This window comes from Maylandia zebra, linkage group LG3, assembly GCF_041146795.1.
Source record: "Maylandia zebra isolate NMK-2024a linkage group LG3, Mzebra_GT3a, whole genome shotgun sequence".
Lineage (NCBI taxonomy): Eukaryota > Metazoa > Chordata > Actinopteri > Cichliformes > Cichlidae > Maylandia > Maylandia zebra.
In genome coordinates this window covers 42,304,872-42,332,259 of record NC_135169.1, presented here as the reverse complement: position 1 = coordinate 42,332,259, position 27,388 = coordinate 42,304,872, and the positions used below count along the sequence as shown (strand labels likewise).

The window sequence follows — 27,388 nt, the reverse complement described above, 5'->3', positions numbered from 1 at the left end:
AGGCAATGACATCCGATGGGTCCAAAGCAACTTGTTTCATTCAAAAACCTTTTTTCTGTGTAGGTGCGTTTAGTTGATGCTCACATGTCAGTCGCTGGCTAACCAGCCAATTTGTCTGAGTGAAAAATATGTAAGAACCAGTGAGAGGCAAGCCAACAAGACAAGAATATGAAGATGAGTACTCAGAGAGAGGGTAGTCTGTGGTTCTATATTCATTCTTCTTTTACATTCTGGTTTAGATTTATAATCCAACCTGTTTCACTGCAGTTGATACTTGAAATGAAGGATCAGGACATAATTATCTTCTTCAGTTTACAAAGCTAAGTAACTTAAAGATAAAATGTACCAGTTCTTAATTTTGGTTTATCCATTAGCTGCTCCAAGTTTCAGTTTTACTCGTTTAAAAGTACTACAGTGTTTTGTTTTGGGGTTTTTTTGGACGCGTCTGCAGTTGTCGTGTTTGTGACTTATGATTTGCTCTTGTTTCTGACAGACTTGAAGCTACAATGGATGGAGACGGTGAACAAGCCGCTCGGGCAGAGCTGTGTGCCCTGCACCTGAGATCCTTTCAGTTGCATCTCATTTACGACCAGGCTGACGGACTGGCTGCGATCCTTTACTATGACAGAGAGAAACTTTGCGAAATATTCCTCCAGACAATCACGATGGTGTTCTTCAGGAGCTGGATTCACAGGCCCGAGTGACCAAGACCATCAGTGACTTGCCCTTATACAGAGAGGAGCTGGGAACCTCTGAAGGGCCTCCAGCATCCAACAGTGCCTGCACAGATTGAACATTGTTGATGTTGTGTAAACTTCAATAATGAATTAATCAGAATCAGAATACTTTATTGATCCCTGGGGGAAATTAATTAAAATAAATAATTAAAATGTACTTTCCTTGTTATTATTCCATACATTCATTTAACCAACACATTTGTTATATTGATGACTGCTTTTCAAGGGCTGATCACCGCTACTAACGTCCCTGGATGGACTGACAACATCCGAACAATGACAGCAGGTCTCATGACTGAGGGCTTGGATGAACTGCAATATATATTCATTTTTAGAATTTATATTTTGTGTTAACTGCAGTTTGGCTCAAAGTGTTACTGCTATCTTATTTTAATAAACAACACTGCCATATGCAAAACTAGGGGTGGCAAGAGATTATGTTAGAGACAGTGGCATCGTTAGGCCTATTTTGGGGGTGCTGAAGCCTCCCTAAAATATTCTTAAGCCCCCCTAAATAATTTGGTGTTTGGGTTTGTTTTTTTTGTTTTGTTTTTTCTTTTTTTTACAGAACTTGCAGACAAATTCAATATAAAGATGCAGGAATATGAGTTTAAAGAAATAATAATATAAACCTGTCGCTATTCACATAAATATGATCATAACTCGGTTGGTCCCTTTCACTTTACACTGTTAAGGTAGCGTCAGTGCTTCGTTATCCAATCCGTTCCAGTTGTTCACAGGGGACATCCACATGACTGAAAATCCAGTCCTCGTTTCACTGCTACTTTACACTCCGCTCGTATACACCTGCGGACACACTAGCGTACATGCGGCAAACAGCAAGAAATCGTGGATATACGCAAGTTTTTCAAGAAAGTAAGTCTTCATCACTGGCTGGTAGTAACAATTAGTTAGCTCCAGCTAACAGCAGAGAGTCCCATGTAAATAATGAACCAGGTGCTCCCCATTTTGATAAATAAAAACCTGGCTAGCGCACTAAGTTAAATTGTTAGCATAATGTTAATTTCTGTCACTCGTTTTAGCTCTGAAAAATCGAGCTGAGCTCATTCAGGTATGGTCATCATCAGTGGAAATAATAATAATCACTCCATCCCCATTAACCTGTAGGAGTCAGGGCAGAGGAGCACAGAGAGGCAGAGGGGAGAGACGTCTGCTGGAGAGGTGAGTCAAAGGATGGAGTCATTTGTGATGCAGACAGTCTGATTAGAATTTTATGGGACTCAATATGGATATGAAATATGAAACATTTCAGTCACGGTACAACATATAAGACCTGTTTAACTTGAGCTTTTATTTAGGAGAGTCAAGGTTAGAAAGTGGAGAGAGCAAAGAGAGAGAGATATATATATAAGTCAAATTAGCCTGACTCACATATTTTTGAGGGTTCTATTTTAATTTTACTTCAATTCAAGTAATTTAGTAATTTTTTCAGGGCTTTAAATTGCAACCATTTTAGTCACATGCGTGCTCAAAATATAATGTTTGTAACTTCAAAATATTTGGGAGCAACAAATTACTGTGGAGCGTGAGCAGAAGTCATGATATTAGCAATTTACATTACAATTCAGTATGTTTTAATGTATCTTGAAGGGTGAGGCAGAAGGGGAGGCTGAGGGAGAAAAAGGTCAACAGGCAAGTTCAAGTCAGAGAGAGCAAGGAGAGACAGAGGAGCTGCAGCAAATGGATGGAGAGGCAGAGGAAGATCAAGTTATTACAGAGAGAGGAGAGCAAACAGGCCAAGAGAGGGAAAATGATGAAGCAGCTGCAGCAACTCATTCTACTACAGGGTTTGATTTAGGTGACAAAGACACAGGGCCCAGACAGGTGAAGCTGAAGAGCTATCCACATGATACTTTTGGTACACAGAAGCGAGCATTTAACCACAGCTGGTTTGAAAAGCACAACTGGTTAGAATATTCAGTCAACCAGAGTGCAGCTTTCTGCTTCCCATGTAGAGTGTTTGGCAAAAACATCAAACATGATAGTTTGGTCAGTAGCGGTTGCAAGAACTGGAAGAAAGCTTTAGTCATCTTTGGCAAGCATGAGATGGCTGAAACACATAAGGACAGTGTTGTTACATGGAAAAGCTACCAGGGAACTAGCAAACAGGGAAACGTTGCACAGGTGATAGCAACTGCAAATGTGAGTGAGATAGTCGAAAGAAGAGAGTATCTCAGACGAATTGTTGCAGTCACCTCTATGTTAGGGAGACAGGGACTCCCTTTTCGTGGCCATGATGAAGGTGAAGACAGCCCAAACAGAGGGGATTTTCTTGCGTGCATGGAGCTTTTGAAGGAGTTTGATGCTTTTCTTCAAAAACATAATCCCCCATCAAATGCACAGTATATCTCGCCAACATCCCAGAATGACCTGATTGACTGTTGTGCCCAGGAAGTTACTAGTGTCATTGTATCTGAAATGACAAAGTCTAAAGTCTATGCCATCATGGCAGATGAGGCAAGGGATGAAAAGGCAGAGCAGTTAGCTGTTTGTGTCAGGTACGTGTCAGAGGGGGCAGTGAAGGAGCGTTTCCTTGCACTAGCAGAGATAAAATCATTTGATGCCCAGTCCATTGCAAATGAGATTCAGCAGCAGATCCAAAACTATGGTCTTGCAGAGCTTAAGTGTGTAGCACAAACATATGATGGTGCAGCCGTTATGAGTGGCTCCACCGGAGGTGTACAAGCACATTTTAGAAGGCTCCATCCTGAGGCTATATATGTGCATTGTTATGCTCATCAACTCAACCTGGTTTTGTGCAATACTTGCAAGGCTGTCCCAGAGGCTGTGGAGCTTTTCAGCTTGTTGGAGTGTGTGTATTCTTTCTTCAGCACCTCCCTAGTCAATCATCATAAGTTCATGGAGACTCAGGCAAAGCTTGGATTGACAAAAACTGAGCTTGTGCAACTTTCAAACACTCGCTGGGCATGTCAGTTGCGATCAATCAGTGCAGTTCTTGAGACATTGCCTGCCATTTTGGAGTGCCTATCTGCAATTGGATCCCCCATAGCTGTTGGTCTCAGAGCAAAGCTCTACAAGTTCTCAGCAGTCTATGCACTACTGATGTTTTAGTCTATTCTTTATCTGCAAACAAGCTGTGTGTGACACACTTGAGGGCAAACACTCAGATGCATTTGCTACAGAGCTGTATGAGAAAACCAAGGCCCTGTGTAACACCCACAGTATCCCTGAACCAGGTGCCAAGACAAGGCACAAACAGAGGGAAATGGAGGATTTTGTCCTGGAGGCAACTGTGGGTTCACGCACTGAATTGAACAACTCAGACACATTGAAAAGAGAGTTACTTTTCCCTTGTGTGGCTCGGATGGTTGGCGAGCTTGATCAAAGATTTTGCAGTGTAGATGCAGGGCTGCTAAAAGGCGTCCAGGCATGCAGTCCTAAATCTGAGAACTTCTTGAGTGAACCACACTTGAATGAACTTGCAAAGCACTACAGACTTGACCTGAAAAAAGAGGAGGTTCTGGTGGCCAGAAACTTTCTTACCAAAACACAGAGGCTGGATGTCCACCCAAAAATATGTTGTCTGTGTACAACCTCCTTGATTCAGACATGTTTCCCTCTCTGAGGGCAACCATCCAAGTTGCCCTAACAGTGCCTGTCAGCAGCTGCTCGTGCGAAAGGTCCTTTAGTGCACTGCGTCGGCTGCACTCCTGGCTGCGTCAAACAATGGGTCAGAAAAGACTTCGCAGTCTTGCAGTCATGTCTATTGAAAAAGACACGCTTCAGCATCTGAGTCACAACAGAGTGATTGACCGATTTGCCACTCTTAAAAACAGACGTCATTCTTTGATGCTTCCACCCACCAAGTAACTGGTGATTGCAGCCAGAAAAATGTACTTTTTTATTTTCAGTTTTTTTCTTGTTATTGACGCAGCAAACACATTTCCTCTGTTTTCTTGTTGTACTGTATTATAAAGCAGACTGAAATAAAACAATAGATCTATTGGTGGCCTAGGATGTTTAATCTGTCCAAAAAAGTAGGAAAACAATTTCTCAGTCTTTGTTTTCTGTTTGTGAAATTTTGTGCTCATTCACTACGTTCGTTCATATCGTGTGTGTATCTCTTGGGGGTTAAGGCCCCCCCCCCCCCCCCCCCCCCCTGTCCTTAAAACCTAGTGACGCCCCTGCTATCAACTTCAAAATGTGTGTTTTGAAAGGTTTTTTAAGAAAAAAAATTAGGACAACATAGCAAAAAAACCCATCACTTTTTATTGTCTTCATTCATGCTCAGTCATCCAGGTAAGGAAATCCCTAAAACTGATTCTGTTCATCTGGACGTGGCGTTTTCAGTCGAAGAAATTCTACTACCGGTAAGTGACTTCTTCAGTCTCAGCTGACTGCAGGTTTCCTGAGCCTTTTAACAGTACATTTGCATAATGACTTAAACTAGCTTCACTGACAAACAGCGGGCTATGAGGTCAGTTTTATGATCATTAATTTACAAATTGTCATATTAATGCTTTGAGTAAATGTGGTTATCCCAGCTGGATATTTGTCAAAGCTGGGAAGGCACCTAAAGAAAGCTCCAGGTGATCCAGGAGAGAAGGACAACTGCTGCCTTATCCTGTACGTGTCAGGAGTATCGGAACAGCTGAGACATATTTTTTCTAAACAACGCGTCTCTGTGGCTTTTAAACCCCAAACACTATGTCAAAGATTGGCAGGTCCCCAACTCAAGCAGAGTAATATAGTGTACACTGTTAAGTGCCAGGAGGATTGCCATGATTTATACATCAGAGAAACCAAACAACCTCTGGCGAAGCGGATGGCACAACACAGGAGAGCTACCTGGTCAGGCCAGGACTCTGCAGTCTATTCACACCTACAGGCCAGTGGACACTCTTTCAGTGATGAGGATGTAACATCCTGGACAGGGAGGAACGCTGGTTTGAGCGCAGAGTCAAGGAGGCCATTTACGTGAAAAGGGAAAGACCATCTCTGAATCGAGGAGGAGGCCTAAGGGTATATCTGTCACCATCTTACAATGCTGTGATTGCAGCCATTCCCCAACTCTGTGTGAATGGTACTCATGACCATTGATAGCACACCGATAAAGAGGACCAGCTCTGTCCTGGACAGTCCCATAGACTGCAAAGAGATGGTGGGTGAGAGGAGGATGTTAGCCAAGCTGACATCTATTATGAACAACAGCTTGGCTACCAGGTTGTCTATTATGAGCCTGCAGAGGCCCTGAGCAGCTCTGTTACAGGACAGAGGACTAAACTGCAGCAGCTAGACTGTACAATATACACGTAATCAGGGCTGTGCAGAGATGTCCGATGAGGAAGGTGCTTAAAGGAGCACATAGGACCAGGCTGAACAAAAACAACCCACATTAATCAAGAATCTAATATAAAATCGTATCATACTATATCACTGTCATCAGGTGGGAACAATGCAAAGCAAATGTAGCCTATGTTTTACCTGATGGTTACAATGTTGCTGCTGCTCCTGCTGCTGATTGTGCTGCAGGGCAGGGCTGTGCTGATCTGAGAAAGTAGACATTCAAAAGTCCATAGGAGACACTGTATCTGATTAAACAAGTGTTATGAGATAATAATTATAAAATGACAGCACTTGGAATCATGAGGCAAGAGATTAATAAAACTGTGGGAAATAAACTACGGTCTGTCTGTGACTCACTCTTCTTCCTCCATCTCCTCATCTCATCTACACACTGGGTTTGTCTCAGTAGAGGAGCTTTTTCTAGATCCTGGCAGCTCCCAGAGATGGTACAAAGTTTTTGTCACGGTTCTGGGTCCGTTGGACCCAGTATTTTGAGTTTATTATATTTCGGTTTAATTCTGCTTCATGGATTGTTTTCTTATTCTCGTAGTGATGATGATTATTATTAGTTTCTTGTTTCTGTTTATCCGTGCTTAAGGATTTGTTCTCGGTTATATCTCACGTTTAGTTTAGTTCAGGTTCCATGTGTCGTTCTCTGTCTGTCTGTCTCTCAGTGTTAAGTCTGCGTGCTTGTTTAGTAATTCATGTTTCCTGTTTTATTGTGAAAGTCTTTGTCTTATGTTAGTGTGTGCAGCTTGGTTCCCCCAGTCTCGTTAACCCCGATCTCTCCCAGCTGTGTCTCCCTCCTGTTCCCCATTCCCTGATTCCCACCCTGTGTATATTAGCCCTGTGTTTTCCTGTGCTCAGTGTCGTACCGTCAGATTATGCCTGTGTGTTTTTTGGTTTCTGTATTCACGGCACTTCACGTTTGGTTTTCATGTCAGCAATAAAGCTGAGGTTTTGATTTACAATTCTGTGTTCCAGTCCTGCGCTTGGATCCTCCTCTCTGCCTGCCCACACACAGAGCCCTGACAGAACGACGCGACCAGTAATGGATCCAGCGGACTCACGCTTCGCCTTTGAGGGAGAGAATCTCGCGCTCCTTTGGGATTACTGTTGGAGGGTAGTCCACGCCGTGAGCCCCTACAAGAGGCAGCTGGAGGTAGTATTTTTTTGATAATTTTTTGTCGTCCACTGCCTCCACTGTCAGTTTTCTAAAAATAAATGGACTCAAACAAATAATAACAGCTCTAAGAGCGAGGTTAAGTTTTGAACTGTTTGGCATGGGTGGCCCAGGGAAAGAGGATTCAATTGTTCTCCTGGAGGCCCTCGCCACTTGGTACTCTCAACGACAGCAGCATTTTTTACCAAGGTTTATCGCTAAATCGTTTGATCCATCCTTGAAAAAGAAATGCAACCCTCGCCATCATCACCCAACCACACTTCCATTCTCTCCTGTAGTACGGACTGGTGCAGTTTTCATTTCCACACCCTCAGCTCAGTTAGCTGATCAGCAGCCACCCTCGGCTCAGTTAGTTGATATAGCTGTTTCTTTAAAACCGTGTGTGTGGCTGGCTGTGTCTTTGAAACCTTACATAAAAGGAGCAGGTGCTAATTTTTATTTATTGATTCATTTGTAATTTTTACAGCTTGGGAAAACTAAAAACTGCATATTTAGTTATTGTTATAAATCTCCCTGTAACACCATTTTTGCATTTTAATTTCTCTGAAAATATAGAAAACATTACATAACACAAGTACTTTTCATAATTGTGTGTGTGTGTGTGTGTGTGTGTGTGTGTGTGTGTGTGTGTGTGTGTGTGTGTGTGTGTGTGTGTGTGTGTGTGTGTGTGTGTGTGTGTGTGTGTGTGTGTGACACGTTTGTGCTCCTTTGTACTTGAATCAGGTATTTAAGTAGGCCACCTGACTACGGAGGATATCTCCTTCCCATCTATCTTTCCCGGTCGAAAAAAAGGGGAAATGTGGAAGCCACTTCCTGCGAAAAAAGGGGAGGAGATACCGTAAGTGCACCATTTAAGAGCTTGCAGCTCCTCCCCTCCTTCACTTTCAGGCGTTCTCCTCCAGCCACTGTGCCCTTTTTGCATATCACCTGCTGAGACAAACCTCGGTGGCGCTTATAAAGGCTGAAACAGACGAAATAAGAAAAGGATCAATATCTTATTAAGCTTTGTTAATAAAGGTAAGCGACTTTAGTTCATTGTTCCTACAAAAATGGCGAACTTCTGCCATTTTTATTTTTTCCCTTTAATGTTTATTTGTTGCACTGAATCTGTGGTCGCTGTTGAAGATGTTTTCTTGGAAGTTATTTCAGTGTTGATAGTTCAGCAGAGAGACTTGATCATTAGACTGGGACTAGGACACGGACAAATGTTCTCCTCTGGCTCTCAGTCTCTTCATACTTGTGAACTTGAAATTGTATAATGTGCCAAGATTAATTAACTTCTAAAAAGCTGAAAAGCCTTGCTTACTCCATACCTGTTGACGTTTGAGATTCAGAAGTCGAAAAGTTATTCAGTCACAGTCACAGACGACTAAAGTCGCTTACCTTTATTAATAATGTTTAAGATAATGATCCTTTTCTTATTTCTTCTGTTTCCGTCTTTATAAGCGCCACCAAGGTTTGTCTCAGCTGGTGTAATGAACAAGAGGTGCAGTGACTGGCAAGAGTTAGTGGGAACTGAGAGTTGAGTTAAAGAACACACATTAAGAAGCAGATTATATTAGATTTATATTTTAAATAAGACAAAAGTTGGATTTTACAGCAGTAAAATGATTGTATCTCTACAGTTTAAAAATGTAATAAGCTTTCTCCCTGCACAGAGTGGCTAGTGAAACAAATGGAATCATCATAAATACATTATTTCATATTTATTACTTCCCCCTCCTCATTGCTTTATTATTGTAGCTCTAGTAATGAATAATAATGTAAGGATTCTGGATCAGCACCGTGATGCCCATAGTATATACAGTATTCTGAAGAAGGTCTAAAATGTCCCTGTGTGTGCATGTGTGTGTTTTATGTATATGGATTTTTTAAAAACAATATTACTCATGATATAACATTGTCCAGACATGGCTGGTAAGGACATGAGGAGGAAACAGCAGGAGCTGTGTGAGGCTACTAAAGGCAGGGCTATAACATTTTTCTGTCATCATTTTATTATAGATTAAGTGCAAGAGTTGTTAGGTGTGGATAATTAGATTATAGTTTATTGCAATAGCAAGTCGTGCCTTGTCAGATAGACAGCAAGTGGAGAGTGATATATGAAATGATGGGATGGAAGGAAGAAGAGAAGCAAAGAGTGATGCACAGGCAGAGCCTAAATTATTTCTCACAGTTTTTTGTTGCCAATCTTTGCATTTTGTTATTATCTCATGACACTTGTTTAATCAGCTACCATCTCTCCTATGGACTTTTTAAATGTCTACAGTCTCAGATCAACACAGCCCTGCCCTCCAGCACTATCAGCAGCAGGAGCAGCAGAAACCCCTCAACAGCAACATTGTACCCATCAGGTGAAACATCAGCTACGTATGCTTTGCCTTGTCGCCACCTCACAACAGTGATATAGTATGATGCGATGATATTAGATTCTTGATGAATGTGTGTTGTTGTTATTCAGCCTGGTTCAATGTACCCCTTTTTAACTTTGAGCACCCGCCCCTTTAAACCTCTCTGCACGGCCCTGTTCCTAATTTTGTTTGACTTTTGCCTGTTAGCTGCTCCAAGTTTCCTTCAGGTTTACTTGTTTAAAAGGTACTACAGTGTTTTCTTTGACGTGTCTCCAGCTATCGCTGACTGTGACTTATGGTTTGTTCTTCCCTCTAACAGACTTGAAGCTGAAATGGATGGACACGGTGAAGTTGCCACTCCGCTGTATGTCCTGCGTGTTGGTTAGTCGTTTCGTTACCACCTCGTCTACGACGAGACTGATGATACGATACGACGAGGCTGTGATACTTTATGGTGACAGAGAGAAGCTTGCTGCGATATTCCTGCAGAGGATGGTGACGGAGTTCTTCAGGAACTGGATTCACAGGCCTGAGTGACCAAGACCATCAGTGACCTGTGTTCGCACAGCCTCCACGCAGAGCTGGGAACCGGGGGCCTTCAGCATCCAGCAGTGCCTTCACAGATTAAACATTGTTGATGTTGTTTAAAGTTCGATAATGAATTCATTAAAATAATAAATTAAAGGTTACCTTTCTTTGTTATTATTCCACACATTGATTTTTAACCTGCACAGAGTCCTTCAACAGAGCTCTTAGATTTTCAAAAGCTGTATCTATCAGTGAGTGAGTGATGGGGAAGCCAGATTTGAATGACCAAAATAACCAAATTTGATAATAAAATAATATTGATATGTGATAAAACAAAACTAATATTATCTGCCCATAAGTTGGTTTAGTGTAGTTTTGCGGCCCTGTTGTAGCGCGGCCGTTTCTGTTTAATTCCAGCGTTGCAGAGAGAGGTGCTCGTTATCTCCACCAAAGCGCCTCCGGTCCTGGGGTAAGCCGTTAGAACTGCTTTTATTAGCATTCACAGCTACAAGAGGCTAAGGTTACATTTATCCTTTGTTTTAGGGTTTGATTGCTGCCTTCACCTCTCCGTGGCAAATCGCCTAACCTTAATTGGAGAATCAAGACGCCTGCCTATAGTCGGTTTGAGGGCTCCTGCTCGGTGGAGCTGCTCTCTTGTCTTGTCTCGTCTTTTTGGTGTCATCTTTTATTTTTGTGGAATTGTTTTTATTAAGTGGGCTAACCTTTTTCTGGTGCGCCTGGTTTTATTATATTCTGGATTGTTGCTTGTACCCACGCCTCGGTGATCGGGCTGGAGCGATCCTCTGCCCGCGTGTCGTGCTGGGAACTTGAAACCGCCTCAGTTGCCGATCTCAGCCTGTGCGGAGCCAGACTGGCTTGTGATCAAGGCCTGAACTATTGCCACCAGCACGAGTTGTAGTTTGATTTGTGGGGTGTAAGCCTTCCAGTTTGGTGTGCATGTGTGATTTCTTTTATTAAAGCTATTAAAGATTGAAGTTTTAGTTTTTATGATATGTAGCGAGCCTGACGCTCAGAGTCCTTTTACTCTTTTAACGTATTGCTCTGGTTTATTTCAGTGAACAGAGGCAAGTCTGTCAGTCTGGCCTGGGACGCTACATTTTGTTTTCTAATATTTCATCTATTTTCACTATAAACAAAATTATTGATATTGGAGCCAACCTGCGTCGGTGTGCATCCTTGAATCTGTGCGGCCTCTCTTATTCCTTTAATCTATTTTCCTTAAATAGGAATTTCCTGGGGGTGAAATTCCCCTTGGTGGCGTTGTCATTTTATTACCATTTCTTTTATAACCCCGCCGACCACTTGGTCACACTAATGTAGTGGCAGCAGGGCTCTGAGTATGTTGTTCACTCAATAGCAGGAAAATTGAGAGAGACACACACCAAAAATGGGATTTACGAAAAATGATAATTAAAAACACGGAAATGTAAAATAATTAATGTAAAATAATGTAAAATAATTAATGTTTATAAAATGATAACAAATTAACAAGTTGTTTTTTCCATATATTTTTATTGAAATTTTTTATAGTATAATACAAACACATGTTGAACACCCTCACATTCACACATCCATCCATACATCAGACCTGCCTACATCACATTCAAATGTAGAAATGAGCATAGTTCTCACAGTAATACAAAAATACAAGTTGTTGTCGATATTCATTTTTTATTCTACATGCATTTAATTGGATGAGAGCTTCTTTCCGTTGCTTCCTTATTTTCTTAAGTGTTTCATCTATCAGTTGGATTATAGGACTTGGACTTGCTATTTCCTGAGCCAAATTGGGCTAAGTTCACACTGCAGGTCTTGATGCTCAATTCCGATTTTTTGATCAAATCTGATTTTTGTCTGCTTGTTCACACTACAAATAAAATGCGACAGCAAACGCGCTCTAGTGTGAACCATCAATGCGGCCCGCATGCGCTCTGTGTAGACCCACAGAGAGAGAGAGAGCGAGAGAGCCCGGCGTGCCAGGCGTGCCAGAGAGAGAGCATGAGGTAGATCTCATCACCCTTCTCCGCGTATGAGGAGGTGTATGCAAACTCCGCGTGTATGGAGGCAGGGCCCGGGAAGAGGCCTCTTCTCGGCGTCGCCGAGGTTTGTCTGAGCCGTTTAAGTGAAGGCAAGTGTGTGCCGAGTCTTCTCGGCAGGCGGCTCAGACAAACCTCGGCGACGCTTATAGAGGTCGAAAAAGAAGAAATAAGAAACGGATTATTATTGTAAGCATTGTGGATAAAGGTAAGATTGACTTTTGATTTCAAATACAAAACCTTGAAGGTAGTGTTTGTACGTTAAACAAAACTTGTCCGTAATGATAGTGTTAACAGATTTGTCCAAATTTAAACTTAAAAAAACAAATCAGCAAGTTGCAGTAAAGACTGCATTTTAAAAAAGGTTCTTTGAAAAACCATTAAAGGTGCCCCAAAGAACCATCAAGAAATGGTTCTTTAGTAGAGAGGGGGGGACACCGTGCGCCTACACACCCATACTTTTTTTCAACCGCATCGCTTAATCCCACTCTTTTACATGTTCACTTAAAAAAATGCTGTCAATACCGACGATATTGATTTATAAATGATAAACTAATAATCTTGTCAACAAAGTTCTTTATTTGGAGCACATTTCTACGAGAAAGATAAGTTACTGAAAAGGTGCTTGCTCTGTGGCAATATCGTGTTTAGATTTATAATGCAGCCAGTTTCACTGCAGTGAACCCTTGAAACAGAAGGATCTCTAATAAAGGGACTTAACTTAAGGATTAAATGTACTGGTTTAACGTTGTTCCTAATTTTGTTTGACTTTTGCCTGTTAGCTGCTCCAAGTTTCCTTCAGGTTTACTTGTTTAAAAGGTACTACAGTGTTTTCTTTGACGTGTCTGCAGCTATCGCTGACTGTGACTTATGGTTGGTTCTTCCCTCTAACAGACTTGAAGCTGCAATGGACGGACACGGTGAAGATGCCATTTTGCTCTTTGTCCTGTGTGTGTGTTCCTGGTTTCGTTTCCATCTCATCTACCACCAGACTGACGGACTGGCTGTGATACTTTACGGTGACAGAGAGAAGCTTGCTGCGATATTCGTGCAGAGGATGGTGACGGAGTTCTTCAGGAACTGGATTCACAGGCCTGCGTGACCAACTCTGCGGGACTTTCAACACAGTCCTCTGGTGACGCCTGATGGCCAAAAGTATGAAGAGCAGCTTGAATCTACAAAATGAACTGCTTCATTATGACGAGTTCACAATTCTCTCTGATATTGGGCTGCCGTTGCTTTGCTTTTTGGGAGGTGAAAAAAATGTTACGTCTATTTGTTTAATAGATAAATTTGGTCAATAAACGTTGCTTATGCGCCATGGTGTGGTCTTTCTTTGCTTGTGACTTCTTGATGTTGGTAAATACAATACATGAAAAATACATATAATATACATATAATAATGTACAACACATTATGGAGTACGCTTCTGCTGTGAGGTCCTGCCTCCATGAACTCATGCAATTAATCACTGGACAGAAAGACCGCTGTGTGTATAAATAATATGATACTGGGCCAATTTTCTTATACATATGTTTGACCAGGAGGTAGAACTGAAAAGGGAGAATGCTTATGAACTTGTAAAGTAAAAACGTGATGCATTTAAGGTTATCCGTTTGGTTTTTGTTTGAGAAGAGAATTTGTTCCACTGTGTGATGGTCGAGTTTCTTTTCTTGGAGATAATTTCTCCTGCATTAGAGGAAATGTGGAACAAAGAGGCTGGAGAGCCCAGAAACTGCAATGCAAGTTGGTAGAGATGCAGGTGTACGGTCTTCCTGGTGTCACAGACGATCAGCTAAAACTATTAAACAAATTAAATTGCTGCCATTTTTGTACAATAATATTTTAAGATTATTTTACATATAAAATAGATATTTTTTATTATATTAAATTTAAAGCATCAAATTGAAGTCTTTCTAAAGTTATTTAATGATATTAATATTATGAAAAGTACATTTTTGTTATGTTATGTTTTCTATATTTTCAGAGAAAATAAACACAGAAAAATGGTGTTACAGGGAGATTTATAACAATAACTAAATATGCAGTTTTTACAGTTTTCCCAAGCTGTAAAAATTACAAATGAAACAATAAATAAAAATTAGCACCTGCTCCTTTTGTGCTACTTTACACACTCACACACATACACAGACACTGGGTTTTAAAGAAAATACATTAAGAACAGCTATATTAGAATTATATTTCAAATGTGACAAACTTATATATATATATATATATATATATATATATATATATATACATATATATATATATATACATATATATATATATACACACATACAGTGGCTTGCAAAAGTATTCGGCCCCCTTGAACCTTTCCACATTTTGTCACAAACATGAATTTTATTGGAATTCCATGTGAAAGACCAACACAAACATTTTTTACAAATAAATAACTGAAAAGTGGGGTGATATATTTATTATTTATATACATTTATTTCACTAAAAACATGTAAAATATTGACCTTTATCTTACCTCATAATGGAGATGTCTCTCATGTAGTGCAGCTTGCAGAAAGGGGTCCCATCCCCCCTCCCCAAATGAAATTTCACACAGATTTTTTTTAAAGGGCCAGTGTGAAGTGGCAAACCTTCCTGGCTTTATGAGAATATGAGAAATATGAGAATGAATATGAGCTACAAGCATACTCTGATGGGCAAAGTTAAGTGGCAAACCATCATACCTACTAAAATTTGTCCTGGAATTACTCTGTGACAGCAGAAAAGTGCATAAATTACTTACGGAAGGACGTTTTACCAAAGTAGGATGGTTTGTCAGAACACCGGTATTTGCCAGAAACTGGGTCCATGGCCCGGGGGTTGGGGACTGCTGCATTAGACAACTATAGAGCACCTTAGAAGCTAACCTGTTTCTTTAATGGGTGTTTGGGCTGTTTGCATTTGGATCAGTGGATCAGTGATCGTGTGCTCAGGAGACACCCAACATCCCCTGCTTCAAAATAATCTCTGCCAACTTTAACAAGACATTAGTTTAAGTGTCACAGAATCGATAAATATATAGTAGTCAGAATAATCAGTCATGTTTTTTTCTGAACTGATGAAAGACAAAAAGCACATTCACTTTACACACAGCTACAAGGTTAAGTTGTGTGGATGTTGGTTATTTAAGGTGTCACGTGACCAGTGGAAGGTAGTTGACTTCTCAGTGGCTCAGAAAAAGGCCTGTTAAGCTTGTGATTTATTAAATATATCCCACCCCCATCTAAGAACAAATCTGAAGAGCAGTTTCAGCAACAGGTTCCCACAACCTCGCTGTCTGAGGGAACGTTACAGGAGGGCATTCCTTCCCGCTGCTATCAGACTCTTTAATTCATCCACTTGGGTCAGGTCCACACATGTGGAACAGAATTAATCACGCCTCACTGCACCCTGTCACTTTTTTACACCATGACATATATTTGTCCACATACTTGTCCTTTTATACTTATATGTTTATTTGTAGCTTTAACAAGATAGGTACAAAATAGGTACATTTTTATCTATTTATCTTAATATTTATCATCAATATCTTTGTTGCTACAGTCATTTTGTATGAGTGCTTGATGTTGGTTGTATATTTGCGCACGTCTGGTTGTCAGTAGCAATTTTTCATTTTTGATGTACGTAACCAAGATTGTTAACATTTGTAATTGTATTTATAGGTTCAACATTCCCAAAGGCTTAATGACCCGCAGTTAAAGCCATGGGCAGTAGTGAGAAAAAGACAGGTTGTCTTGGGAGCACACTGTAACTGCACAGCTGGCCTTGGTGAGAGCTGCTCACATGTGTCAGCTGTGTTGCTCAGCACATGGCAGCATACCGGTGGAAAAAAAGAAGAGATAGCTGTTACATCTAAGAAGTGCAAGTGGGCCATACTAAGTGAGGAGTTTTCAAAGAAAGTTGAGTATCAGCAAAGCAAGGACATCATTTTTAACAACTCTAAACAAAATAACAAAGAGAAATCTGCAAAAGATCATCCTGGCCTCCCAGCTTTCCCACCTCTGACTGCTGCAAGACCAACTGTATCATAACCTCTGCCAATGCCGCACACAAGTGGGGAAGATCATCGAACCTAAATTAAAATTGCTATGCTAATGCTATTTTGTTATTAATATAATTCAGTGTTTTATATTGCACCTTACTACTGAAGCAAGTGGCTAGTTTGTAGAGTTCAGTGACAAAGGCAATAAAACTGTTTTTCTGATTTTGATTCTGATCTGTATCTGTCAATCAGGAATATGAAATGTGGTTAGTGGAAATCATTTGAGATGGATGTGAAGATCAAAAAATAGCGAGCATCTGCCATTCTCTTATTTTGATATTTGTAGGACAAGTAAAGCTTTCCCTTCGAAAGTCAAGTCACAATAAGCAAACAAAAAGTGAGAGTTAATAATGTGTATTTGTTGTTTGAGATCATCAGTCACATCATTTTCATTTACATCACTGGAAGGGCACCACAGATTCAGATACATTTGTAAGCGCACAACATGCACCCACAATCTTGTCTAGATAGGTCACATCATTTTCTCTGTCTATGTCTGTGAAAGTTATGGGGACAGTGCTTTGCAAGATCATGTACTGTTGACAGAGAACTCCTATTACTCTTTTATATGTATCCTGAGAGAAGCTAGACACCTGGTGTTCTGTGAGAACCATGTTCTTTGATTTCTCCAGTGCCTTCAACACTTTTCTTCCCACGGTTCTGAAGGACAAGCTGGAGATCTCTGGAGTGGACCATCACCTCACTATCTGGATTTTGGACTACCTCACCGACTGACCACAGTATGTGAGGACTCAGGGCTGAGTGTTGGACAGGGTCGTCTGCAGTACGGAGGCCCCAGAGGGAACAGTTCTGGCTCCGTTCCTCTTCACCATCTACACTGCAGATTTCTCCCACAACTCCACCCAGTGCTTCCTGCAGAAGTTCTCTGATGACTCAGCAAAAGTCGGCCTCATCACTGATGGGGACGACAAGGAGTACAGAGGACTGACCCAAGACTTTGTGGACTGGTGCCAGCTGAACTACCTCCAGATCAAAGCCAGTAAAACCAAGGAGCTGGTGGTAGACTTCCGCAGGCACAAACATCCTCCACTGCAACCACTGAACAGCCAGGGTATGGACATCGAGACTGTGGACAGCTACAGGTACCTTGGCGTTCATCTGTACAACAAACTGGACTGGACTCATAAGTCGGACGCCCTCTACAGGAAAGGGCAGAGCAGGCTGTACCTGCTGCGGAGACTCAGGTCGTTTGGAGTGGAGGGCCCACTCCTGAAGACCTTCTATGACTCTGTGGTGGCCTCAGCCATCTTTTACGGTGTGGTCTGCTGGGGTGGACAGGAAGAGACTGAACGGGCTGATCCGAAGGGCCAGCTCTGTTCTAGGATGCCCTCTGGACCCAGTGGAGGTGGTGAGTGACAGGAGAACGGCGGCTAAGCTGTCATCCCTGTTGGACAACATCTCCCACCCCATGCAGGAAGCTCCAACAGCACTGAGCAGCTCCTTCAGTGGCAGGCTGCGGCACCCACGGTGTGGGGCGGAGAGATTTCGCAGGTCTTTGGGACTAATAAAGGTTATCTTATCTCATCTTTTCCATCCAGAGGAGACGAAACAAATGGAACCTTGAGGTCAAATTGCAATTAAATATTTTACTGTGTGATGTAACTTGTACAAGGAGTAACACTGAGCACTGGATAACAATCTACTCGGTTTCTCTAGAACTATTTCTAAACAATCTATGATGCAAACAGTCTTCTCAAAGCTGCTCTTCCGAAATGCACATGGCAGAGATTGTCTTAGGGATTCTCTGTCAGGCCACAACACTAGACTTGGCACCAGTCTACAATGCATCACACTGATACAGTGTTTGAAAAGCTTTGAAACAGTGGTTGAGTCAATTTTGAAATAAAAATCCAAAAAGTCAAAGGACAAGTTCATTCAAAGCTTCATTAACGTTGACATGTACTGCTGAAAACATGTTTAACAAGATTTAAGTTGGAGAAAAGGAGCCACAAAACGAAAAACTGTAATGGGAATTGTATATGTTGGTAAACCAGTAAGAACATCAACCCTACACTGAAAATATTCAGTGTAGTGTTACTCGTTTTTTCTTTCAGCAACACATTTTCAGTCCTAAGAGCTTGGCAATCTTGCTCAAGAGACTGGAGGCGTTTACCACATGTTTCAGTGCTACATAATAGAACATTCTCATGGAGAACAGGCTGGACATCATTTCCAGGTTCTTCATTGGTGAAGTCCTTCAAAAGCTGTGAGATGGGAGTTTGGTCTGCAGTAGGATTCTTGCTATTATCTTGGGGATATTCACTTGGTTGACTGGTGAAAACACAAAAGAAGTGTAGTAAGGGAGGTGTTAAGATGTAAACCGCATTTGTGTCAATTATTCTATTCCTACAGTATACTACTACAGTACATGATACCACTACTAGCTTGTACTAAACTTAGAACCCAATTGTGCAGAAACGTTGTGGTTTATAATTTTACCGAGTAGGATAAAGTGGGGATGAACAGATTAAGATCTTTTACATACATTAATTTAAGTATGACAGTTAGAATAAGAGACCAAATCAACATGCAACAGAAAGACTTTGATATATTCACCTTGGAGGGATGCCTTCTGCAGATAGCTTTATTTGCTCTATCCGTTGTAGCTTTGCTTTCTGTCTTCTGTTGAACACATCCAGTCTCATTTTTGTTCTCCTTTTCTCTGGAGATGAAACGTAGTTAAAAATAGATGGAATAAAGTCCGGACTCAATGGATTATCGTTCTTTCTGCCCACAAAATAAACATAAACATTTCAGTATTTCTACTTTAGAGCTTGCTAACTTAGAAAGCACGACAGGAAGCCCACAATGCATGCAACTATGTGGTTTTGCACTCATCAGAAACCACAATGATAGTCTAGTAAATAATGAAAATACTTATGTTAGAAAGCTTGTATTTGGTAATTTACCCGATATGAAATGATCGCGGGTTATCCCCAGAAACACTTCCGTTGTGTTTTTTCCTATTTGTGTTTTCGTTTTTCCTATTTCCGTTGTGTTGGACTAAGACTGTTTTTTTGAAGACAGATTTCCTGTACAATTTTGGAGAGTAAGACATACGGAAAGTTATGTATAATCCGGATTATACATAAACATGTCAGATTTGTGAATCTGGAACATGTCAGATTCACAAAGGTCACAATCACAGAGGTTTGTTTGCTGTTTTTCAACAAACTTCTAAAGTGAAACCTGAAAATCTGAAAAGTGACAATTACAAACTCTTGAGTAAATCAAGTGAATACTTTTCTGGATGTCCATTTCTTAAACAATGTCTTGTAAAACACTGCCACCCAGTGGTGAAGTAAAAAAAAATGTTGCAAATTCTGATTACAGTTAGTTTCTTTAACATTAGTTCAAGTTTTGTGGCTGATCACTGTGAAGTGTATCCTTTCGCCAAGCAACACGGTCAGAATAACCTCATTACTTCCACCCCGCTGCGCGCATGGATATCTTCATTAAAAGTGCTGCGGTGTCAGGTGTTCGGCTGTCTAGTTATTTGATCGCAAACTCGAGTCCACCGAAGCAGCGTGGGGAGATGGCGTCGCGGCGGACGAAAAACACAAGAAGCGTGCAGAGTAAAGAAGAGCTGAGCCGGGAAATGCGGCGCAGCAAGCTGGCTCTATTCATCCAACAGTTTGAGAAAGAAGGTGAGGTGCAGCCTCGCTGCAGCCGCACCCACGTAAAGCTTCATACTTCATTTCTGACGTCCATCCATCTTTCCTTACAGCCCAAGAGCGCGTAAACGAGATGGAGGCCAAAATGGAGAACACGCTGGCCACAGTGGAAAAAGTATTCAAAGTGGAGCTGATGAAGATGCCTCCTTCTCTTCAAAACACCCTCATAGGGGATTTAATAAGCGGTGAGTCCTCTGTGATTTTTGTTATTTTTGAGCGTCTTACATGAACAACAACTACCGACTGTTTTCTCTTGTAGAGGAGGAATTCGCCAGTGAGGAATCAATAGCCAGTAAGGTGAGTTGGGTTTCTGGTTATAATCTGCTGTCTATAATTTTATTATTTTTTATTAATCATATGTTGTACTTGGACCTTTTGCAGAATGAGTGTGGTGAGGTACCCCAGCCCCGCAAACAGATAACCAGTAAAAGAGGTGAAATCAAACTACATTTTTCCATTTTGTCCAGTGAGGTTAACAATTGATCTTGTCATAGGTAAAGACACAAACCTCAATTTCTCCAAGTTATTTTGGGTTTGTTTAGCTGCCATTATTTATACTCGTATTTTTGCAGCTAAACCCACTGATTCACCAGACCAGTCTGCCCCAACCCACAGGGTCTCATCCAAAACCTCAAAGGTAGGTGATGCAGCAGGTGTATTTGCACAGGCATGGCTGTCACTGTGATTTTAAACTTTCCAGTCCTCATAAAAAAAAAAAACCCACGATCTCTGGGGAATAAAAGCAATCGTTTACATTTCTTTATTTTCTGTCTTCTTGTTTTGTGTCTTTGTGTTTAGGGAGTGAAGGAGACTAAAAGGACGAGGACATTAGTTTGTAGTAACAGCACTGGAAATCTCATGTAAGGATTAGGCTCAAAGTCACATAGTGCATGGTTATTTACTGCTCTGAACCCGATCAAGGCCTGATCCAGTGTTAGTTGAACTGGTTTTCTTCTTAACTGGTATGTTTGTCATTACTTCCACCTGCCAAGAGTTCTCAAAGATTTCTAGATACCCAGGAGGTAATGACATCAATGGAGCTCATTAGTTTGTGAACAGTTTAGATCATCAGAGGAAAATGACATATAGTAGGATATATTGACTCTTTGATGGTACCACCTTGGTAACATACCAAGACCCCCAAGAGAACCCCTGACTGAATTTTTGTTGGTCACCAGCGTCAGTCTGAGCAGGTCATAAAACCCTCGCTGAGCACTTTTAAATGTGGGGTTGGCCATTGCTGCTTTTTAGTTGGCATGGAAAAAACCACTTGTTCTACACGGGGAGTGGAGTATGCAAACAACCAGGTAAAATGAAAGGCCGTTCAGCTGTAACACCAGCACTCTAATTGCAGCAGACCCTCCTCAGTCATAACCAAGAGAACTCGCCGCTTGGCAAGTTGCAAGACCAACGACCTGTCCCCGCTGAGCCAGTCCAGACTTAAACTCAGGTCTGTTTGACGCCTTTGTTCGATCAGAAACATGTACTGCATATGTTTTGTTTCTGGCTAAAACTATTTATTATTTTTTTAATGCTCTAAACTGTGAAGTTTAGCTCCTACGTTGTTTTTAAATAGTTGGCGAGTACAAATACTGTCAGCTCTCATTAAAATGCACTGATGTGAGTTCTGTGTTGACCCGCAGGTCTGTGGTCTCTGCTGGTGATCTGCACTGTTCTACAGCAGGCTCTACTGCACATATCGCTGTAACCACAGCACAGGGGCTGGTACTTTTTTTTTTTTTTTCTTTCTCTACATTTCAGAGTCAAACTTGGCCTAAAACTAAGGAGTTTGTCCTTGTTCTTGAGTTCAGTGTATGGAGTCAGATTTTTGAATAAAGTGTTCCTTATGTGAGCTGAGGTCCTGTGGTTTAACAGATTCTAGACATTGATGTTTTTCACAAGTCAAGTGTTTCTCTTCATAGATGGTGAGCTTTTCTGAAGAGACTAAAGATGACATTAACTGGGACATGCTGGATGACGTGGCGCGGTGCCAGATTAAGAAGCTCTCGGTAGGAGAAGGCCCACTTCATTACAAACTGTACATAGAAACTCCATTTGAAACTGTTATTTCACTTTTCAGAGTCTGATAGATTATCTGTCACAGCGGAGTGGCTGCGACAGATGACCGAAGAAACCCAAATATCCCCGTGTCCAGGATGTCTGTCCAGATGGAGCTCAGAAACACATTTAACTTCAAGAAGTTTCTATTATACGTGTTCAGCTGAACAGTGTATTTACAATGCATTTGTGTGGGTTTTAAAACTAATAATAAAAGATTAAGTGTTAATTCATGACTAAGTGCCAAATTATTTGTATGATGGTATTTCAAATGTGCAGCTGAGGTGTTAGTTTGTTTTTCCTTAAATGTACCACGTGGAGCAAATGTTGTGTAATAGAAACCAAATGGGGACCAGTGTTATTGGGTAATTAACCTATTTAGGAATGTCTTTAAATGCCATCAGTGTACAGGTTAAACTGAAGGTAGTATGGGCTAGCCCCTGCCTAGGTAATGGCTTACACACATTTCATGATAGTAAAACTAAAAGCAAGTATTAGTCCCCAATAACTTGATGCAAACTGAACAGATTTCACACGTTTATACTGAAGCAAGCACAGGTTTATTGTTCTAGATAAATGATTTGTATGATAATTGTGGAGAATGAAATTGCGCAATTAAAGTTCAATATTCTCAAGTTAATAAAATGTACTTTCTTGGTACTGTGGAATTACATTTCAGGTTCTGTGCTAATACAGTTGAGATTTTAAAAAATATAAAGTAAAAGTTTACATACAAAGCTGTCAAATATTGCCACAAAATTCAGAATATTAAGCTTTAAATTGTAATGGATCACTACAGGGATTCCATCTCCACCTCCATGGGCTCCTCCCTCTGTCCCTGTGTAGAAGAGCTGGAGGATGTGGTATAGGTGCTGCTGTCTTCAGATGCTGGTATGGGAGTGGGCTCGGGAGCCATCCGTGGATAGAAAGGTCCCACCAGCCAGTTGAGTGGCGTGTTGTTGATCAGATAATCCATGACGTTGTCCAGGGACTCTTTCATTTTGCTCAGCTGAACTCTGCTGCTGGTCAACCCTGTGTCTGGCAGGTCTCCCAGCGCCTTAGCTTTGCTGAAGTTGGCGTACACCTGTGAGGCAGAGTAGCCGAGGGACAGCGCCTCCTGCTGGATGTGGTTGGGGAGACCCTGCAGGCTGGAGACGAGGACAAGGCAGGTGGTCTGAAGCTGCTGGGTGAGGGAACGCGCTAGGGTCAAAGTGCGGGACTCAATTACCTGCATAGATGGAGAGGAACAGATCTGAATAAATTTGCATTATTTTCCCACTTTAATTCAATAAGATAAGTGCTGTGTACTCTATCATAAGTGAATCTTATGGATAATATTTTATCTCAATGTAAATCTTTACCTCTGCCTCATGACAGTTCTCCTGGTTTGGACTACTGGACTTCCATGCAACCAGGGAATTCAACTTCTTGTTCACCATCTGGTTAGCACTGTCAATGTTCTTTCTGCCAACCTCAATCTGAAGAAAAACACAGGAAACGTTTATTTTTTTTTTTAAGTCCAAAAGCAGTGAAAGGACAGAATGGCTCTATCATCTGGATAATAAAATGAACCAATATTGGCATGATGACTGATGCTGGCAAACAGTGTGGCATTTACTGATGTCAGTGAATGTGTTGTGTCATCGCTTTTTAAGGGTTAAATATTCAAAAATGGTCTAAATACTGTATATGTGACTTTAAAACATACTGGGTGTTTGTATAACGAACATTCCTTTGATATCCAGGAATAAAAGAGTAAATGTCATAACCTCCCCTCCAAAAAACAAAAAGTCCCTTCCTGTGAATCTTGTTCCTTGCTCATTATGTTAGAGAGAGCGTGCGTGTGTGTGTGTGTGTGTGTGGAGGAGGCCCACCAGGTCAACAGTGGAGTTCAGCTCAGAAATGAACTCCATGCAGCGCTGCTTGCGATCTCGTATCTGGACCATGGCTCTGCTGTACGCTCTCTTGCGGAGCTTGGTGGAGAGAGAGCCCAGGCGGACGTAGTAGTTCGGCTCCTTGTTGTCAAAGCTTTTCACAGTTTTTGCCTCCAGCTCTGTTATAAGGCAGGGAAACATGGAAAATCCCAGTCAAACAACAAACTATATAAAGTTGTCTTGTTTTTTTTGTTTTTCTTAAAACCTAAAGTGTGGACAAGTGTAAAAACATTAGTTGTACTTGTTCAGACCGTGAGAAGAGATCAGTTGAAAGAATCCTAGTATCAAGACTGTTTCATAAGCCTCAAAACACCACAGCTCAGCCTGATCAGCTCTTTTTATATGAAGGCACTAATGCAAATTTACACACATAATGTGATCTGGTCAGCTTTTCTGGAAACTGGACCACTAACTGAACTTTGTCACATCTTGTCACACACACAAGCTTAATCTCGCTAGCTTTTATTTGTATTCTGTTTATCTGAAAAACAAACTGGAGACAAATCCACCTTTTAAATTATATGTAAAAAGTAAATCATTAAAAGTATTTCCTTAAATATTTAAAGAAAAATCTATAGAGGCATTTTTTTCTTTGTCTTTTGATTCCACTCACCCAGCTCAGCCTCAGTCATAGGTAAGTACTGCTCCACCAGACTCTCGGATGTACTCAGGGCTGTGTCGACTCCGCTGCTGATGAGCCGTGCCACTCTGCTCTCCAGTACAGTGCTCACGCTGCCGTTGACGACAGATTTGGTCTTGTCCACCCCACCGTGCACCGCGCCCCTGGTTTTCTCCACAACGCTGGTCAGAGTGTCTGAGACTGTGCCCGTCACGACATCTTTAGCAGTGGTTACTACATCCTTGGCATTGGACACAATCTGGGGAGATCCACATGCATTTTTATTTTAGTGATTGCAGCAAAGGATGAGTTTAAAGTTTGTGAGGAAACAGCAATTGTGAAAAATGGGACAAAGGTCACGGCTGATAACCGAGGAGATTAGCACATTTCACATTGTGAAATTGAGCTTGCTGATGAATCAATGCATACCTGCTCAGAGGGCTGGTGAAGAATCGGCAGGGTTTTCTCAATCTTGTCCAAACCTTTACAGGCAAGATCATTGGCCATGGCAACTATAGAAGAAAAAACAAAAGAATGCTTAAGATTAAATAAAGTAAGTAAATGTTGCTTAAAAGTAAAACAAGTATAAAATCTAAACCATATCAGAAGCTATGATGCTTATTTCTGCCTGATTATAATAAGTGGGTGAAAGGTCGCAATGCCTCAACGGCCTGACTTGAAAAGACAAAGCGTGAGTCAGTTTAATCATCCCTGCAGTTTCACTCTGACCTCCTCCCACCTCTAATACCACGCCTACAGACGGATGAATGGTTCTTACTCTGAGGCTCCAGCTTGTCGATGATGGGTGAAGCAGTGGTGAGAGCCACTGAGGTGATGGTGCGGACTCCTTGCTCCGCGGCCTCACACACAGTCTTGATGTACGGGTGGTTGTCCTTTGTGCTGGAGTACACACTGGACACCAAGCCATAGGTGGAGCTGATCAGAGGAAGGCTGGCGACCCTCTCCACCACACTCTGTAAAGCCAACAGAAAGAAAACAGTTAACGTATAAGTCTCCGAACTCCTTTAAACATTACGGAGTGCTATTTTGTGACGGGCTATCGGCGTAAACCCATGGTTTTAAAATTGTAAACCACATAAGACATTTGAAAGCATAGTTTCACGAAATGTACTTAAAACTACAGTACCTGAGGGCAAAAACTAACTCACCTGAGTTGGAATAACTTCAGCGGTTGCCATTTCTGTCCAGATAAACCTGCAGACAAAGAAAATGCGATTTAGTTCAAGAAAACAACAAACACGTAGAATCACGACATTTTAGAGCAGATAAACTGGAGGTTGTTACTTCCGTATTAGGTTCTTTAAAGTTTCTCATAGTTAGCTACATAATAATAAACGCTCAAGTGAACCTTCTACCGATAGAAAGGCAATGCAACTGTATTAAACAGCAGTTAAAACACATAATGAAACAGATACCAGTGGACACTTACCGAGTAACTTAACTATTTCCAAACGGTCAATGAGCTGACTGATACTGCGCGAGCAGGCTGTGGCGGTTTTTATGCGCAGCAGCTATCGCGAGATCTAGCCAAGCGCTGTGACGTAGCGTCGCTACTGCTTGTAGGGCAAAGGTAAACGGGGTAAAAGTTTGGTCGGGGAATTCCTCTGAAATCAGCTGTCACATGAGCAGGCGGTGACACAGTTCAGCCCATGGTTTCATCTCCTTTCAGCAGCCATTCAAGTTCAGTGACGACACTTTTTAAAATGTACATATTTTTAATACAACAGCAGAAACAGTGGCTCCAAAGCTGTGAGTAGTCTACACTGAATATGGCTGCACTTCTTTACCATGGGTCCTAGGAAAAGGAAATACATGAAAGCCTCTTCACCTTTTCCCCTACAGTCCCCAAGTACAATACACAAATGACAACGTACTGCCTTTTAAATTATATTTTGTATAAATCATCATAACAGTCAGTGGTCCAGAAGGCTGTTGTTCCTGGTAGTTTGTGGTAATTTAAAAAAATCCAAACTGTTTGGTTTGGTCATGTGAATCCTTTAAATATAATACCAACTGCAACATTACAGGTAAAACTGTCATTTTAAAAATATTATTTGGCCCCTCTACAATTCCCTATTATATTACATGATATTTTGCTTTAGCGGTTACGCTTCCCAGCAAACGTCTATTTAATTAATCATTTCCAATTATCACAAAGCCAACCTGATGAAAAATATTGTAGCTGTTGGCTTTTGGAGACCCTTTGGGGTCTGAGTGCAGTAAATCAGTCTTGCGCAGGCTCAGACTTGGCACGTTTTTCGGGATCTATGTGAGCCGGCTTGATTAGCTCAAACCCACATCATCTACATGGGACCTGCAACAGTTCACCAATGCACTGAGATTAAAGGAAAATAATTGGCAATACAGCATGAAATATGGCCAAATGAGTCCACACACACACACCTAAGTATCATTATGTTTCATGCAGTAAATAAATGTTTGTATTTTGTTGTTGAAAGCAAAACATTATCTTATCATTCAGTGTGGGGACAGTAACTACTGGCAGAAGCCTGAAGGGACAAACAGGATTTCAGTTTGTGGAGTTAGAGTGTATATACAAACCACACAATGCACGTTTGAGTTAAATATTAAAAAACTGAGGCCATTTTCACAGCAGACTGGTTTTTATCACCACATGGGAAAAACTAGTGTTCCTAATGTTCATCAGCTGTTTGTTAGTGTGATGCTACATAAACCCCCCAAATTGTAAGTCATTTCACAGTTTCACAGTCTTAATTACCCAGTGATTGTTAAAATGAAGATTGAGTTGAAGTTTAAAAAAAAAGTCACTCCAGGGCCTTTTTAATTCACCGT

At 41.2% G+C, this 27,388-nt stretch overlaps 2 protein-coding genes and 2 long non-coding RNA genes across 5 annotated transcripts; 2 read left to right on the top strand and 2 right to left on the bottom strand.

The window, feature by feature from the left end:
• Positions 1 to 12,307: 12,307 nt before the first annotated feature.
• LOC143417096 (uncharacterized) lies at positions 12,308 to 13,505 on the top strand. The gene is made up of 2 exons (XR_013097318.1): positions 12,308 to 12,392; positions 13,079 to 13,505. It is a non-coding gene; the product is annotated as an uncharacterized LOC143417096 (long non-coding RNA).
• Positions 13,506 to 18,376: 4,871 nt separating this feature from the next.
• On the bottom strand, positions 18,377 to 19,287 carry LOC143416535 (uncharacterized). The gene is made up of 3 exons (XR_013096926.1): positions 19,178 to 19,287; positions 18,825 to 18,930; positions 18,377 to 18,539 (listed from the first exon to the last, which is right to left on the bottom strand). It is a non-coding gene; the product is annotated as an uncharacterized LOC143416535 (long non-coding RNA).
• A 404-nt stretch (positions 19,288 to 19,691) lies between these two features.
• On the top strand, positions 19,692 to 22,229 carry cdca9 (cell division cycle associated 9). Of its 2 annotated transcripts, none has more exons than XM_004554379.5 (10): positions 19,692 to 19,915; positions 19,996 to 20,127; positions 20,202 to 20,239; positions 20,324 to 20,375; positions 20,515 to 20,579; positions 20,741 to 20,802; positions 21,300 to 21,392; positions 21,586 to 21,667; positions 21,865 to 21,951; positions 22,023 to 22,229. In XM_004554379.5, the coding sequence occupies exons 1-10, from the start codon at positions 19,711 to 19,713 to the stop codon at positions 22,065 to 22,067; spliced, it is 861 nt and encodes a 286-aa protein (XP_004554436.4). In that variant the 5' UTR covers positions 19,692 to 19,710; the 3' UTR covers positions 22,068 to 22,229. The 2 variants fall into 2 exon arrangements, with proteins under 2 accessions (XP_004554436.4, XP_004554435.4); XM_004554378.6 differs by having other exon boundaries at positions 19,704 to 19,915; positions 21,297 to 21,392.
• A 308-nt stretch (positions 22,230 to 22,537) lies between these two features.
• Positions 22,538 to 26,131, bottom strand: plin2 (perilipin 2). The gene is made up of 8 exons (XM_004554380.4): positions 26,004 to 26,131; positions 25,723 to 25,768; positions 25,332 to 25,527; positions 24,983 to 25,065; positions 24,548 to 24,812; positions 23,875 to 24,053; positions 23,362 to 23,478; positions 22,538 to 23,228 (listed from the first exon to the last, which is right to left on the bottom strand). Exons 2-8 carry the CDS (start codon positions 25,750 to 25,752, stop codon positions 22,794 to 22,796), a joined length of 1,305 nt encoding a protein of 434 aa, XP_004554437.1. The 5' UTR covers positions 25,753 to 25,768; positions 26,004 to 26,131; the 3' UTR covers positions 22,538 to 22,793.
• Between the last annotated feature and the right edge of the window lie 1,257 nt (positions 26,132 to 27,388).

Bases quoted from the DNA above. Each gene is read 5' to 3' on its own strand.
- cdca9 (XM_004554378.6), top strand. From the start codon at position 19,711: ATGGATATCTTCATTAAAAGTGCTGCGGTGTCAGGTGTTCGGCTGTCT. The intron at 20,240-20,323 runs GTGAGTTGGGTT...GACCTTTTGCAG, and splicing joins AGGAATCAATAGCCAGTAAG to AATGAGTGTGGTGAGGTACC. The intron at 21,668-21,864 runs GTACTTTTTTTT...TTCTCTTCATAG, and splicing joins TAACCACAGCACAGGGGCTG to ATGGTGAGCTTTTCTGAAGA.
- plin2 (XM_004554380.4), bottom strand. From the start codon at position 25,752: ATGGCAACCGCTGAAGTTATTCCAACTCAG. The intron at 24,813-24,982 runs GTATGCATTGAT...GGATCTCCCCAG, and splicing joins TTCACCAGCCCTCTGAGCAG to ATTGTGTCCAATGCCAAGGA. The intron at 24,054-24,547 runs GTGAGTGGAATC...GCCTTATAACAG, and splicing joins TATGACTGAGGCTGAGCTGG to AGCTGGAGGCAAAAACTGTG.